This window comes from Coregonus clupeaformis, chromosome 33 (assembly GCF_020615455.1).
Source record: "Coregonus clupeaformis isolate EN_2021a chromosome 33, ASM2061545v1, whole genome shotgun sequence".
Lineage (NCBI taxonomy): Eukaryota > Metazoa > Chordata > Actinopteri > Salmoniformes > Salmonidae > Coregonus > Coregonus clupeaformis.
This window is the reverse complement of record NC_059224.1, coordinates 22,048,847-22,062,885: the sequence shown is the minus strand read 5'-3', so window position 1 is coordinate 22,062,885 and position 14,039 is coordinate 22,048,847. Positions and strand designations below refer to the sequence as shown.

Genomic DNA, 14,039 nt, shown 5'->3' with positions numbered 1-14,039 from the left:
TAACAGCATCTTTATCAGCCAATAGTAAATATAGTTATTTACCTGATTGTTAGCATGCTTTCTGTGAACCTCTGGACAAGTGCTTTAATGAAGACAGGGTCGATGTTCCTCTTCTGCAGCTGGCTGAAAAGCATGTCCACATTTGGCATGATCTTGTGGAACAGTGCCAGGAAAAAACAGAAAGCCTCGTCTTCGAGCATCCTCACAAAGCCCCCCGCCTCTCTGACAGTCGGGGCATCAAAGTTCCCAGAGTCTCTGATGGTCTGGAAACACGTTAGGAGGTCATCCCGCACTCTCGGACACAGTGTTTACAGCGCGACTGTGGAAGTTCCACCGTGTTGTAGAGGCTCTGGGAGTCTCTCGTGCCCACGCAAGGCCAACTCAAAAGCCCCACAGAACTTCACACAATCGATAATTTTGGATAGAATGTGCCTGTTTTTTTTTTTTTTTTCATTGTGTTTCCTCACCGCAATCCTGTGGCCGTCATCCAGCTGCGTAGCAATGTTCACCCTTCCTAATACAGCTAGCTTTACAGAGTTGTCCATGTGTGCCCTGGTGTTCTCATGTTTCTTTACCTTCTCTGACAGGTGCTTCATATCCCTCACTCCGGTACCTGTCCATGCTGAATCTGACCCCGTCGTTTTAAAAAGCAAGCACGGAAAGCAAAATAAAGCATTAGCATCAGTGCACCCAGCTAGCCAAGCCTTCCTGGTGTACCAGCTACGGGAGAAGCCGCGCATATACTGCTTCCCTTTCTCGCTAGCTGCTGTCTGATTGAGAGGTCAGGTTGATCTGGGCCCAGCTCTTTCACCCGAACTTTCTCTGACAAAGTTCTCTCTCAAACGGATCTTGGAGAGAGAGATTTCACCGAGTTAGGGTTGGGTCTTGGAGGAGTAACGTTTGCGTTCGCCATTGTCGTCTAGTAAAAATGGCGCCACTGGAGCCCGGTCCTTATTTTATCAGGCGAGCTTGGGGCGATAAAATAATCGCCCTCCTTGGATTCGAATTAAAATCGCTGATTAGCTACATTTTATGTCATACATTCATATCTTAAATTAGCAATTGGCTTAACTGCTACGTAGACCCGCCTCCTCGGGGCACTTTCTGTATCGCCCAGAGCTGACGAGGCGTTTGACAGGCAGAGGAAAGGTTGCGAATATGATTTTCTATCATATCTTACACATATTACTGTGTGCATTCCATATTTCAAACACACAAATATTGACATACTGATGTTTTTATAATTATTATTATTATTTTTATTTTTTTTTTTTTTTTTTTTAAAATAATTTTATTTAAAGGGGCGCCTAGCGCCCCTCTATCGGCCAGCCGCCACTGCTTACTGTAGACCCCCTCACTTGATCCCCATTCACCTGCTTATAAACATTGTAGATTGAGGTAGGCCTCGCATGTCACCAATGAAACAACCACACCTTAACTTCTGCTTTTCTGAAAATGGACCTGAGAAAACTGGTGAAAGCTCTTTTGGAGGGGGTCTTTAACCTTACCATCTTCTGATATACCCAATTCTGACACCCCAATTTCAAAAGGATTTATTAGATTTCAACATCCAAATCATCCTCCAACCAACCATCAAGATTCCCTGCAACTTCCCCATGTCACTGAGGACATCCCAGCTGTCAGGTCACCATGGATACCCCAACTCACAGATCACTGTATAACCCTAATAACTAAACCACTGAGGACAAGACAGATAATTACCCCAACCACTAAATTAATACCCAATGTCATTAATGTCATTACTCTCTCTGTACTTCAATCTTTTTCCATTCCTCCTCTCATCTCTCTCGCTCTCGCTCTCTCTCTCTCTCTCTCTCTCTCTCTCTCTCTCTCTCTCTCTCTCTCTCTCTCTCTCTCTCTCATTCTTTCCCTCTCCCGCCCTCTCTCTTCCTCCATCTCTCGTTCTCTCTCCCTCCACCCTCCCATCTCCCTCCCTCCTTCCCTCCTTCTCTCTCTCAGGAGTTCTTCCGCAACCTTTCTCAGTGGATGGATCAGCACTCTGTGATGAACGACGCAGGGAACTTCCTGATCGAGACATGTGACGAGATTGTGTCACGTGACCTGAAACAGCAGCTTCTCTTGCTCAACGGGAGGTGGAGGGACCTGTTCGTCAAAGTCAAACAGGTGACGGAGACATCACACACCTGATCATGGAGACACAGAACAAACTGATCACAGTATTAGACCTGTTGGACATAAGCTATGGGACACACATGTAGGTAGTGGCACACAGAGATAGTTAAGACCCATCAGAGATGCGGATAAATGAACACACCTGCCCTATTGCCATTGACACAGTTGACTGAACACAGCTGACGAAGACACACCTGTTACAGCCACAGCAGGTTATATTAAGTCTCAAACCAACACACTCTACCCCCTGTCTCTGTAGTACACCCGTGAAGATGAGCTGGACAAGTGGAGGAGGGACCACCTGAGGGCCATCTCTGCCCTGAGGGAGCTGCTGGACGGTGCAGAGGTGAAGCTCAACGCCCCTGTACAGGTCTCCTTCCTCAACATCAGGTCTTTCTTACAGGATGTGGAGGTAGGTCATGAGTAGGCCGTGTAATATGCACGTACAGACTATTATCATGTTGTCTGAGCAGTTTTTATGAAGTAGCATACAAACCTATATTTTATTCTGTGGTCAGAATGCTGTTTGCTTCTGTAAAGATACTGTGCTAGATAGCCTTCCAGTTTTCACAGTAAGCCACAGAGTAGTTCCAGTAAATACTCCACAAACATTGCTAAGGCAGGTATGATTGAATCCAGCCCTTGTAAACACACAACTAAGATGAGCTTTCTCCTTCTTTACTTTCACATCTCCCACTCAGAACACCAAGAAAAAGGTTGTTGCCATGGAGACACAGTACAAGTTGGCTGCCCGCAGTGCCCAGCTTCTGTCCAAGGATGCCCCGCAGGAGGAGGGCGCCAAGGCCATGGCTACCATGACAACGGTCAAAGGTCAACTCAGTAAGGTTGGTATCACCAGAGGGTAAAAATAATGTTTTATTAATCCTTTCCTGCCTCAAATCTTCCATCTGCCAGTGTCAGCTGCTGCAATGTTTTGTACTGGGGTGCCTTTTTTATACTGTTTTGTTCATCACCTACAAACAATGGACTAAAATTATCTTAATGCCGCATTTCCATAGAGGATTTATTCCAGTGTTTTACCCAAATGGCTCAGACTTTTTTGTTTAATGCTACAAAAGTTTCAGCACTGTACTGGATCTCTCTAGGAATGAATGACCTCCCTCTCTCTGATCCCTCTGCTGCATTCTAATTATGGACAATATTGATTCTCATGGAGCCTTGTTCCCTCTGTCTCTGTCCCAAGGTGAGGGAGAGGTGCCCTTCTCTGGTGAGGGAGTGCCATGGACTGCTCCCTCTGCTGGAGGAGATGGAGAAGCACATCACAGGCTTCTACCAAGCTCTGGAGAGGGCCAACCGGATCACTGCAGCAGGCAGAGACCCAGAGCCACAGGCTCAGGTCCAGGGACAACACAAACACAAGTGGCAGGTGAGCTAGGGGACTAGGGTGTGTGTGTGTGTCTGTGTGTCCTTTTCTCTGTGTATAAAGAAAAGTGGTTGTGTATATGTTACATATTAGTTATTTAGCAGATGCTCTTATCCTGAGCGACTTACAGTAGTGAGTGCATACATTTTCGGTACTGGTCCCCTGTGGGAATCGAACCCACAAACCTGGTGTTGCAAGCGCCATGCTCTACCAACTGAGCCACACGGGACTATATCCTACTCTGTGTGTTTATATATCAACTGTACTCCCTCTGTCCCTCCAGGACCTCCTGAGCCAGCAGCAGAGCTGTAAGATGTGTGTGTCTGTGATTGAGAGGAACCTCCACTCCCTGCAGAGGGCGCTCTCCTCCAGCAAGGCCCTGAGGAACTTCGACCAGACCTTCCTGCAGAAGAGAGTGGCTGAGATTCAGACCTCTGCACAGGTTAGCATTACTGTACTCAGGTGTCATATAGGAACTACATATAGGAACTACATTACCCATGATATCGCGTAATGTTGTCTGTGCCTAACAATATTTGTGCCATGTTTGTGCTGCTACCATGGTGTGCTGCTGCCATGTTGTGTTGTCATGTTATGTTGCTGCCATGTTGTGTTGTTGTCATGTTGTTTTGCTACCATGTTGTGTTGTCGTGTTGTGTTGCTGCCATGTTGTGTTGTGTTGTTGTCATGTTGTGTTGCTACCATGTTGTGTAGCTACTATGTTGTGTTGTCATGTTGTGTTTCTGCCATGTTGTGTTGTTGTCATGTTGTGTTGTGTTGCTGCCATGTTGTGTTGTTGTCATGTTGTGTTGTTGTCATGTTGTGTTGCTGCCATGTTGTGTTGTTGTCATGTTGTGTTGCTGCCATGTTGTATTGTTGTCATGTTGTGTTGCTGCCATGTTGTGTTGTTGTCATGTTGTGTTGTCATGTTGTGTTGCTGCCATGTTGTGTTGTGTTGCTGCCATGTTGTGTTGTTGTCATGTTTTGTTGCTGCCATGTTATGTTGTTGTCATGTTGTGTTGCTGCCATGTTGTGTTGTTGTCATTTTGTGTTGCTACCATGTTGTGTTGTTGTCTTAGGTCTCTCTCTGTGTAGTTGTTTTGGTGTCTCTTTTGACATGATGTGCGTTTTGTCCCAGCCTCCATCCCTAAAGGAGGCCTTTTGCCTCTTGCTAGGCCGTCATTGTACTTGAGAATTTGTTCTTAATTGACTAAAGGTAAAAAAAATTAAAAAAAATAAAAAGATTTCAGACTCGGGAGCTCACATTAACGGTTTTGAACACTGAAAATATCGTCATCGACTTGATCAAAGATGATTGACAGTTAGAGGTCACATACAACTACAGTAACTACATGACCCACGCAGCATCACTACATCTTTACCACCCTTTGTGCTCTCCCCTCCCAGGGTCTGTTGAAGGAGGTGGGGGAGTGGAGGAGGCAGGAGGAGGCCAACAGCACCATGAGGAGGAGGTTTGAGGAGTCTCGTCAGGAGCTGGAGAGAGTGCTGAAGGTGGCAACCACCTGCCTGAGAGAGGGGGGATACGCAGAGGAGCTGCTGAAAAAACACAGCGTAAGACTTGAAGAAAAACACCACTCAATCAACAGTCAACTTCACTCAGTTTAGATGAGTGGGAGGAATCACTTTTAGAGATTAATTTGAGACTATTGAGACTACTTGAAATGATTGAGATAATACAATAATAAAATGAAATAATTTTTCGCTCCCCCTCTGACTTTTTTGTGTATTCCGTTCAGGAGTTCTTTGGGCAGCTAGACCAGCGGGTCCTGAGTGTGTTCCTAAAGGCGTGTGACGATCTGACAGACATCCTGCCTGAGGTGGAGCAGCAGGCGCTACAGGACACCGTCAGGACACTGCACAAACAGTGGAAGGTCAGAGAGCAAAGTTTGATCACTTTCATACATACGATAGTAGTAATACTGATAATGCATTGCATTTATATGGCACTTTTCATTAAAGTCTTAAAGTGCTTTATAATATTACATGGGGGTACAATAGCATCCATCTTGTAGAGCATCCTTCTGGACTGCTGTTTCTTCATCCTTGTGTAATATTAGGCAGTGTCCTTGTCTCTCTGTCTCTCTTGGATGCTCTGAAAAACCATGTCCATTTAGTCTCCCTGTGTCCTTGTGCTTCTGCAGGACATCCAGATAGAGGCGCCGTTTCACCTGCAGCGTCTGAAGGTGGAGGCGGAACGAGGACGGGCAGGGGCCGTCCTACAGGAGTGCAGGGCAGAGCTGGCCAGAGAGAACCAAGCACTGACCACCACAGGCAGCGAGACAGTCATCAGAGAACACAGGGTGAGAGAAGGAAGGAGAGAGAGTGAGGGAGGTATTGAAGGAAGGAAGGAGAGAGAGTGAGGGAGGGAGGTATTGAAGGAAGGAGGGAGAGAGGGGCAGGAATGAGATCACCCTAACCTCACCATTATATGTGTCTATCCTTAGACCTTCTTCCGGGAGAAAGCCCCTCTCAGTGTATGTGAGAAGAGGATAGGCAACATGGAGGAGCTCTGTCAGACACTCCCTGACAACGACCCTGCTAGACGAACCCTGGACTCCACCAGGAGGGCCCTGGCAGAGGTCAAAGGCCAGATAGAGGCCACCCACCTGAAGCTGCAGCAGCACTCCCAGTGGAGGGAGTGGAATGACAGGTGAGAGGGGACAGAGATAGACGTTTCTCCAATGTCATATATATATTTTTTTTTAATTATGCTGATGTGAAGTACCGTACTTGTAAAGAAATAATATGATAATGTAGAATAAAAAAATCCCCCTTGATCCAGGTTCTCAGAGCTCTCTGATTGGCTGTCGTCTCAGAGAAGCCAGGTGAGGCTCCTGAGGGAGAGAGCCAGAGATCCCTCCCACCAAGAACAGGTGGATACTACTGTCCAGGTGAGCAAGATGTGCTATATCCCAGAATTACCACAGAGTTCCATTTCCCCATTGATACAGAACCTCTTCATCTTTACTACTACCCCTTTCCATCCCTCTCAATCTCTCCCACTTTATCCCAAATCCTCATATCCCATTTTCATATCTCCCTGTCTACCCATTCTTCCCTCCTCCTACCCTTCACCCTTCACCCTTCACCCCATACCTCTCCCTCTCTACTCCTCAAACTCCCCTCCCTTTCTATCCCAAATTCTGTCATCCTCCTACCCCTCTCTCCCCCTTCCTCTCCCCCTCCCTCCCATAGGAGCTCCAGAGGGCAGCAGAGGGGCAGGAGGAGAGCCTGTCCTGGCTGAAGAGTCATCTGGCTGTACTGACAGAGGTCAGTCCTGAGGTGGAGGCTATTAGACAGAGGGCTGCCCTGGCCAAACTCTCCTCTGACTTCACCGCCCTCCTCTCCTCTCTCTTGGAGGTAAACCATCTTATTTTTTTAGTTATGGAGAGACAACTGTCCCCTTGTCATGAAGGTCAGAATTGAGAGACTGATCTCTGTTCCTTCCTTGCCTATCTATAAAGTGAACTGGTGATCCCTGCTCTATTACAATGTTATTATGCTGGTCTAGTCGCTGTTATATACCTGTATACATTATGTTTTAAGGACCTGCCTTACTATCTCTCTCGCTCTCGCTCTCGCTCTCTCTCTTTCTCTCTCTCTCTCTCTTTCTCTCTCTCTCTCTCTCTCTCTCTCTCTCTCTCTCTCGCTCTCTCTCTCTCAGTGGGGACAGGAGGGGTCTGTGAGGGTCCACAGTGAGGAGCTGAGGGAGGATGTGCGTTGTGCTCTGGAGGAGGTTCTCAGGGCTCGAAGGGAGGCTCAGGAGCAGACCAGCAGGATCCTGGAGGCAGATAACCCAGAGGAGGCCAGGCAGCTGCTCCTCATACACCAGGTAGGGGCTGAGGGAGGGGTGGGCTGAAGCTGCACATTCCCACTGTGTAACTGTACTGTCTCATGAAGCCATTGTGTGTGTTTGAGATCGACTACATTGCATTGCAGTCGGACTGCACAATCAGAATCACTGATATACAAATCACCTTGCATCCCAAAACACTACTTAGAAGATTAGCAATTCTGTGCTTCTCCTTGCTCAAAAGGATCCCCTTAAACACATTGATTTTCTCTCTGACTTCCTGCCTCTATCGCTCTGTGGGTCAACAGCAGCACCTGAAGCGTCAGCAGACTGACAGGAAGAAGGCGGAGCTACTAGTCGCTCACTGTCGCCAGCTGCAGAAGGGGGAGGGGCTTAGCAGCTCACTACGGGAACTAGAGGGTGCTTTCAGAGAGGTGGACCGCAAAGTAGGGGCCCAGGAGCACAATCTGCAGGTACAACGTCTCTGGATAAACTACACCGTATTCACACATGTGGGTGTGTTGAAATGCATGTGCATGTCTTCCCATTGATCTTTCTGTACATGCACCTTCCCTGATCAATGATTGGTCCTTGTCCTGTGTTAACTTGCCATTGATCTGTGTGCTGTGTTTTTGACTTACACGTTTTCTTCTTACCCTCGGGTTTCAAGTAAACATGTCCCTCTCAGCCTTGTCATTGATCAGTTTAAATCTGTGTGTCTGTCCCATTTGTTTGTGTGTGGGTGTGGCTGTGTGTGTGTGTGTGTTTGTGCGTGTGTGTATGTATGTGCAGGGTAGGGGAGTAACTGATTACCAAAAAAAACGTTACTTTACCAGCAAAAATATTGTAATCCAATTGCAGATATTCTTGAAAAACTAAACTTACTTATTGGATTACTTTTAAATTCAGAAAGGATGTTTGCAAAAAAATACATTATAACACCTTTCTGTTTTCTCAATGACATTCAATTTAGCATTGAAAAAAGGCACAAGTTTAACTTTGTTCTACCAGAGTGAGTCTGACCACAAGTCAGAGACCACTATGATGACACACCAAATGTGTTTGATGGATCCTTTTAGTCTTCTTCTAAAGCCTCTTAAAGGTAAAGTAATCCAAAAGTAACTGAAAGTAATCAGATTACGTTACTGAGTTTGGGTAATCCAAAAGTTACGTTACTGATTAAAATTTTGGACAGGTAACCATTAACTGTAACAGATTACATTCAGAAAATAAACTACCCAACCCTGTGTGTGTGTGCCCGTGTCCACATATGTTGTGTTTGTATTCAACGATATCTGTGTGGGATCCTCAGGCGACTCTGGGTGCGTGGCAGGAGTTTGAGGCAGAGAGAGAGGCAGTGTGGCAGTTTGTCAGCAGTACCAGCCCTGTCTTACAGAGGGAGCTCATCTTCAGCAGCCTGGACAGCCTCAGGACTGAGCTGGGGTTTACCAAGGTAAGTCTGAAAGAGATACATCCAGTGTGTGTGTCTGTGCATATACAGTGGCTTGTGAAATTATTTACCCCCCTTGGCATTTTTCCTCTTTTGTTGCCTTACAACCTGGAATGAAAATGGGTTTTTGGGGGGGTTTGTATCATTTGATTTACACAACATGCCTACCATTCTGAAGATGCAAAATATTTTTTATTGTGAAAAAAACAGAAAACTTGAGCGTGCATAACTATTCACCCCCCAAAGTCAATACTTTGTAGAGCCACCTTTTGCAGCAATTACAGCTGCAAGTCTCTTGGGGTATGTCTCTATAAGCTTGGCACATCTAGCCACTGGGATTTTTGCCCATTCTTCAAGGCAAAGCTGCTCCAGCTCCTTCAAGTTGGATGGGTTCCGCTGGTGTACAGCAATCTTTAAGTCATACCACAGATTCTCAAATGGATTGAGGTCTGGGCTTTGACTAGGCCATTCCAAGACATTTAAATGTTTCCCCTTAAACCACTTGAGTGTTGCTTTAGCAGTATGCTTAGGGTCATTGTTCTGCTGGAAGGTGAACCTCCGTCCCGGTCTCAAATCTCTGGAAGACTGAAACAGATTTCCCTCAAGAATGTCCCTGTATTTAGCACCATCCATCATTCCTTCAATTCTGACCAGTTTCCCAGTCCCTGCCGATGAAAAACATCCCCACAGCATGATGCTGCCACCACCATGCTTCACTGTGGGGATGGTGTTCTCGGGGTGATGAGAGGTGTTGGGTTTGCACCAGACATAGCGTTTTCCTTGATGGCCAAAAAGCTCAATTTTTGTCTCATCTGACCAGGGTACCTTCTTCCATATGTTTGGGGAGTCTCCCACATGCCTTTTGGACAACACCAAACGTGTTTGCTTATGTTTTTCTTTAAGCAATGGCTTTTTTTTCCTGGCCACTCTTCCGTAAAGCCCAACTTTGTGGAGTGTACAGCTTAAAGTGGTCCTATGGACAGATACTCCAATCTCCGCTGTGGAGCTTTGCAGCTCCTTCAGGGTTAACTTTGGTCTCTTTGTTGCCTTTCTGATTAATACCCTCCTTGCCTGGTCTGTGAGTTTTGGTGGGCGGCCCTCTCTTGGCAGGTTTGTTGTGGTGCCATATTCTTTCCAATTTTTAATAATGGATTTAATGGTGCTCCATGGGATGTTCAAAGTTTCAACAAAAAAAATTATAACCCAACCCTGATCTGTACTTGTCCACAAGTTTGTCCCTGACCTGTTTGGAGAGCTCCTTGGTCTTCATGGTGCCGCTTGCTTGGTGGTGCCCCTTGCTTAGTGGTGTTGCAGACTCTGGGGCCTTTCAGAACAGGTGTATATATACTGAGATCATGTGACAGATCATGTGACACTTAGATTGCACACAGGTGGACTTTATTTAACTAATTATGTGACTTCTGAAGGTAATTGGTTGCACCAGATCTTATTTAGGGGCTTCATAGCAAAGGGGGTGAATAGATATGCATGCACCACTTTTCCGTTATTTATTTTTTTGAATTTTTTGAAACAAGTTCTTTTTTTCATTCCACTTCACCATTTGGACTATGTTGTGTATGTCCATTACATGAAATCCAAATAAAAATCCATTTCAATTACAGGTTGTAATGCAACAAAATAGGAAAAATGCCAAGGGGGATGAATATTTTTGCAAGGCACTGTATACAAATTCAAATTGATGATGATCATGAAAATTGACAATGACCACAAGCACAGTGTTTATTAGTTGGTTATTATTCTCAACAGCTGTATGGACAGTGCCTTCAGAAAGTATTCACATCCCTTGATTTTGTCCACATTTTGTTGTGTTACAGCCTGAATTAAAAAATTATTAAATTGAGATTTGTTGTCACTAGCCTACACACAATACCCTGTAATGTCAAAGTGGAATTATGTTTTTTGAAATTTTTACAAATTCATAAAAAATGAAAAGCTGAAATGTCTTGTGTCAATAAGTATTCAACCCCTTTGTTATGGCAAGCCTAAATAAGTTCAAGAGTAAAACATTTGCTTAACAAGTCACATATTAAGTTGCATGGACTCACTCCAATAATAGTGTTTAACATGATTTTTGAATGACAACCTCATCTCTGTACCCCACATATACAATTATCTGTAAGGTCCCTTAGTCGAGCAGTGAATTTCAAATACAGATTCAACCACAAAGACCAGGGAGGTTTTTCAATGCTTCGCAGAGAAGGGCACCTCTTGGTAGATGGATAAAAAAAGAAGCACACATTGAATATCCCTTTGAGCATGGTAATGTTATTGATTACACTTTGGATGGTGAATCAATACAACCAGTAACTACAAAGATACAGGTGTCCTTCCTAACTCAGTTGCCGGAGAGGAAGGAAACCGCTCAGGGATTTCACCATGAGGCCAATGGTAACATTAAAACAGTTACAGAGTTTAATGGCTGTGATAAGAGAAAACTGAGGATGGATCAACAACATTGTAGTTACTCCACAATACTAACCTAATTGACAGAGTATTCCAAAATATGCATCCTGTTTGCAATAAGGCACTAAAGTAATACTGCAAAAAAATGTGGCAGAGCAATTAACTGAATACAAAGTGTTATGTTTGGGGCAAATCCAATACAATACATTACTGAGTACCACTCTCCATATTTTCAAGCATAGTGGCGGTTGCATCATGTTATGGGTATGCTTGTAAATGTTAAGGACTGGGGAGTTTTTCAGGATAAAAAATAAACAGAATGGAGATAAGCACATGCAAAATCCTAGAGGAAAACCTGGTTCAGTGTGCTTTCCACCAAACACTGGGAGATGAATTCACCTTTCAGCAGGACAATAACCTAAAACAGAAGGCCAAATCTACACTGGAGTTGCTTACCAAGAAGGCAGTGAATGTTTCTGAATGGCCGAGTTACAGTTTTGTCTTAAATCTGCTTGAAAATCTATGGCAAGACCTGAAAATGGCTATCTAGCAATGAATTTTGAAAAGAATAATGGGCAAATGTTGCACATTTGGAAAGCTCTTAGCGACTTACCCAGAAAGACTCACAGCTGTAATAGATGCCAAAGGTGATTCTAACATGTATAGACTCTGGGGGTTGAATTCTTATCTAATAAAGTTATGTTAGTGTTTTATTTTTCATGATTTTCTTTTACAAATGATAGAATTGTTCTTCCATTTTGGCATTACAGAGTATTTTGTGTAGATCGTTGACAAAAAATGACAATTAAATCCATTTTAATCCCACTTTGTAACACAACAACATGTAGAAAAAGTAAAGGGGTGTGAATACTTTCTGAAGGCACTGTATCAATTTGTTTCCAGGGGCTCCATAAGAAGAGTTGGGAGTATGTGGTACAGACAGACACCCTGTTGAGGAAGGCAGCAGAGATTCAGCTGGGTCATAAGAACCAGACCCTCCTACAGCAGCAAGCCCAGCAGGCCACACAACAAGTCACACAACTGGAGGCCAGGCTCAAGAAGATGTAAGGATGTCTCCCTTCTTTGTACTTACTTTCTATGATATATTCACATGCACAGTACTTTTCCTGCTTCATCCTATTCAGTTGTAGCAATACTGTAGTAGAATGGTTGTGTGTGTGTGTGTGTGTTTGTGAGTGTTTGTGTGTGTGTGCGCAGACTGACTCTCCTCCTGTCCTTGTCTTGCAGTGTTGACCAGCTGGAGATGGTGTGTGTGTGGTGGGAGCGTTTCATCAGGGAGTCAGAGGCCTTCTCCTCCTGGATCTCAGAGAGGGAGCAAGAGCTGGACACTGTGGACCCCACCTCCTCCTCCTCCTCCTCAGACCCCCTTGATAAACACATCAGCACAGTGGAGGTATGATGTGTTTGTGTGTGAATGTGCATAAATGCGTGTTTGTGGGAGAAATGCAGTTTAGTATCACAGCGTCATACTGTCCTTTATACTATTCCTCCCTCCCATTCACACTCAATTATATAGAGTCAAGAAGTAGTCTGTGCTTTGGTCACGATCAGAGCATCGCTTCGATGACTGTTTAATGAATGCCCTACATCAGTGTCTGTATCACTGTGGGCCCCAGTTTCTACACACAGGCTTTCAGATTGTATGTGAACAGATGAACAGAGACTGTAGAGACTGATCTAATAGCTCTATTGGGATCTACTTTGAATTGCTTTCTCTCTCTCTCTGTCTGTCTCCCCCCTTTCTCTCTCTCTCTCTCTGTCTGTCTCACCTCTTTCTCTCTATCTCTCTGTTTCTTCCTTCTTTCTCTCTCTCTCTCTGTCTGTCTCCTCTCTTTCTCCCTCTCTCTCTCTGTCTCCCCGCTTTCTCTTTCTCTCTGTCTGTCTCCCCTCTTTCTCTCTCTCTCTGTGTCTCCTCTCTTTCTCCCTCTCTCTGTCTGTCTCCACGCTTTCTCTTTCTCTCTGTCTGTCTCCACGCTTTCTCTTTCTCTCTGTCTGTCTCCCCTCTTTCTCTCTCTCTCTGTGTCTCCTCTCTTTCTCCCTCTCTCTGGCTGACTCCTCTCTTTCTCTCTCTGTCTGTCTCACCTCTTTCTTTCTTTCTCAGTCTGTTGGAGCAAAACTAGAAGAGCGGGCAGCCATGTTGTCCCACCTGGAGGCGGAGTCAGAGGCTCTGTCAGGGTTTGTGACCCCTGGGGAGGCGGGGCGTATCCGGGCGCGGCTGTCTCAGATGGAGCGGTACTGGGAGGAGCTGAAGGAGAGCGTAGAACAGCTGGGGGGACAGCTCAACCAGAACGCCACCTACAGGCAGAGGTTTAACGACAACCTGGAACAGGTAAGACACACCTCTATTGTGACTAGAATTGCCACGGCAATCTCCCATTGACTTTAATGCATGATTTACGCAAAAGTCCACGTTTCATACACTTATCTCAAGCTAAGATTTGTTCATTACATCTGGTTTACTGTAAATTATATATGTGTTAGTACACTGTAGTAAGTGGTGATTTTGAATGATGTCTTCATCAGGTGAAGAGAACGATGGCTGACCTCAAAGAGAAGCTGGACATCACCATCACCTGCTGTACATCCTCCTCAGAGACCTACAGAGTTCTCCAGGACCATATGGTACACAATGACTCATGTCCTTCTTTCTCAGCATGCTGCACTACAATATAATGTGTCCACACTGCTACATCAACTAAAATAATTGCATATGACATATGTTTATCATGTTAGGATAAGATATGGTAGTCACATTTGTTTGTGCGTACATGACATTTCTATGTTGGCAATTC

At 44.9% G+C, this 14,039-nt stretch overlaps 1 protein-coding gene across 1 annotated transcript in view; it reads left to right on the top strand.

Moving 5' to 3' along the window:
- Positions 1–14,039, top strand: part of LOC121548701 (nesprin-1-like) — a 56,833-nt gene that overhangs the window by 39,562 nt on the left and 3,232 nt on the right. The window contains exons 17-34 of the mRNA XM_041860230.1: positions 1,981–2,145; positions 2,414–2,566; positions 2,856–2,999; positions 3,359–3,541; positions 3,822–3,980; positions 4,946–5,110; positions 5,296–5,430; positions 5,701–5,859; positions 6,004–6,209; positions 6,342–6,450; positions 6,755–6,919; positions 7,224–7,391; positions 7,661–7,825; positions 8,665–8,805; positions 12,130–12,290; positions 12,475–12,640; positions 13,349–13,576; positions 13,771–13,869. Of these exons, the coding sequence (XP_041716164.1) occupies positions 1,981–2,145; positions 2,414–2,566; positions 2,856–2,999; positions 3,359–3,541; positions 3,822–3,980; positions 4,946–5,110; positions 5,296–5,430; positions 5,701–5,859; positions 6,004–6,209; positions 6,342–6,450; positions 6,755–6,919; positions 7,224–7,391; positions 7,661–7,825; positions 8,665–8,805; positions 12,130–12,290; positions 12,475–12,640; positions 13,349–13,576; positions 13,771–13,869 (2,871 nt within the window). The remainder of the gene's footprint in view (positions 1–1,980; positions 2,146–2,413; positions 2,567–2,855; positions 3,000–3,358; positions 3,542–3,821; positions 3,981–4,945; positions 5,111–5,295; positions 5,431–5,700; positions 5,860–6,003; positions 6,210–6,341; positions 6,451–6,754; positions 6,920–7,223; positions 7,392–7,660; positions 7,826–8,664; positions 8,806–12,129; positions 12,291–12,474; positions 12,641–13,348; positions 13,577–13,770; positions 13,870–14,039) is intronic.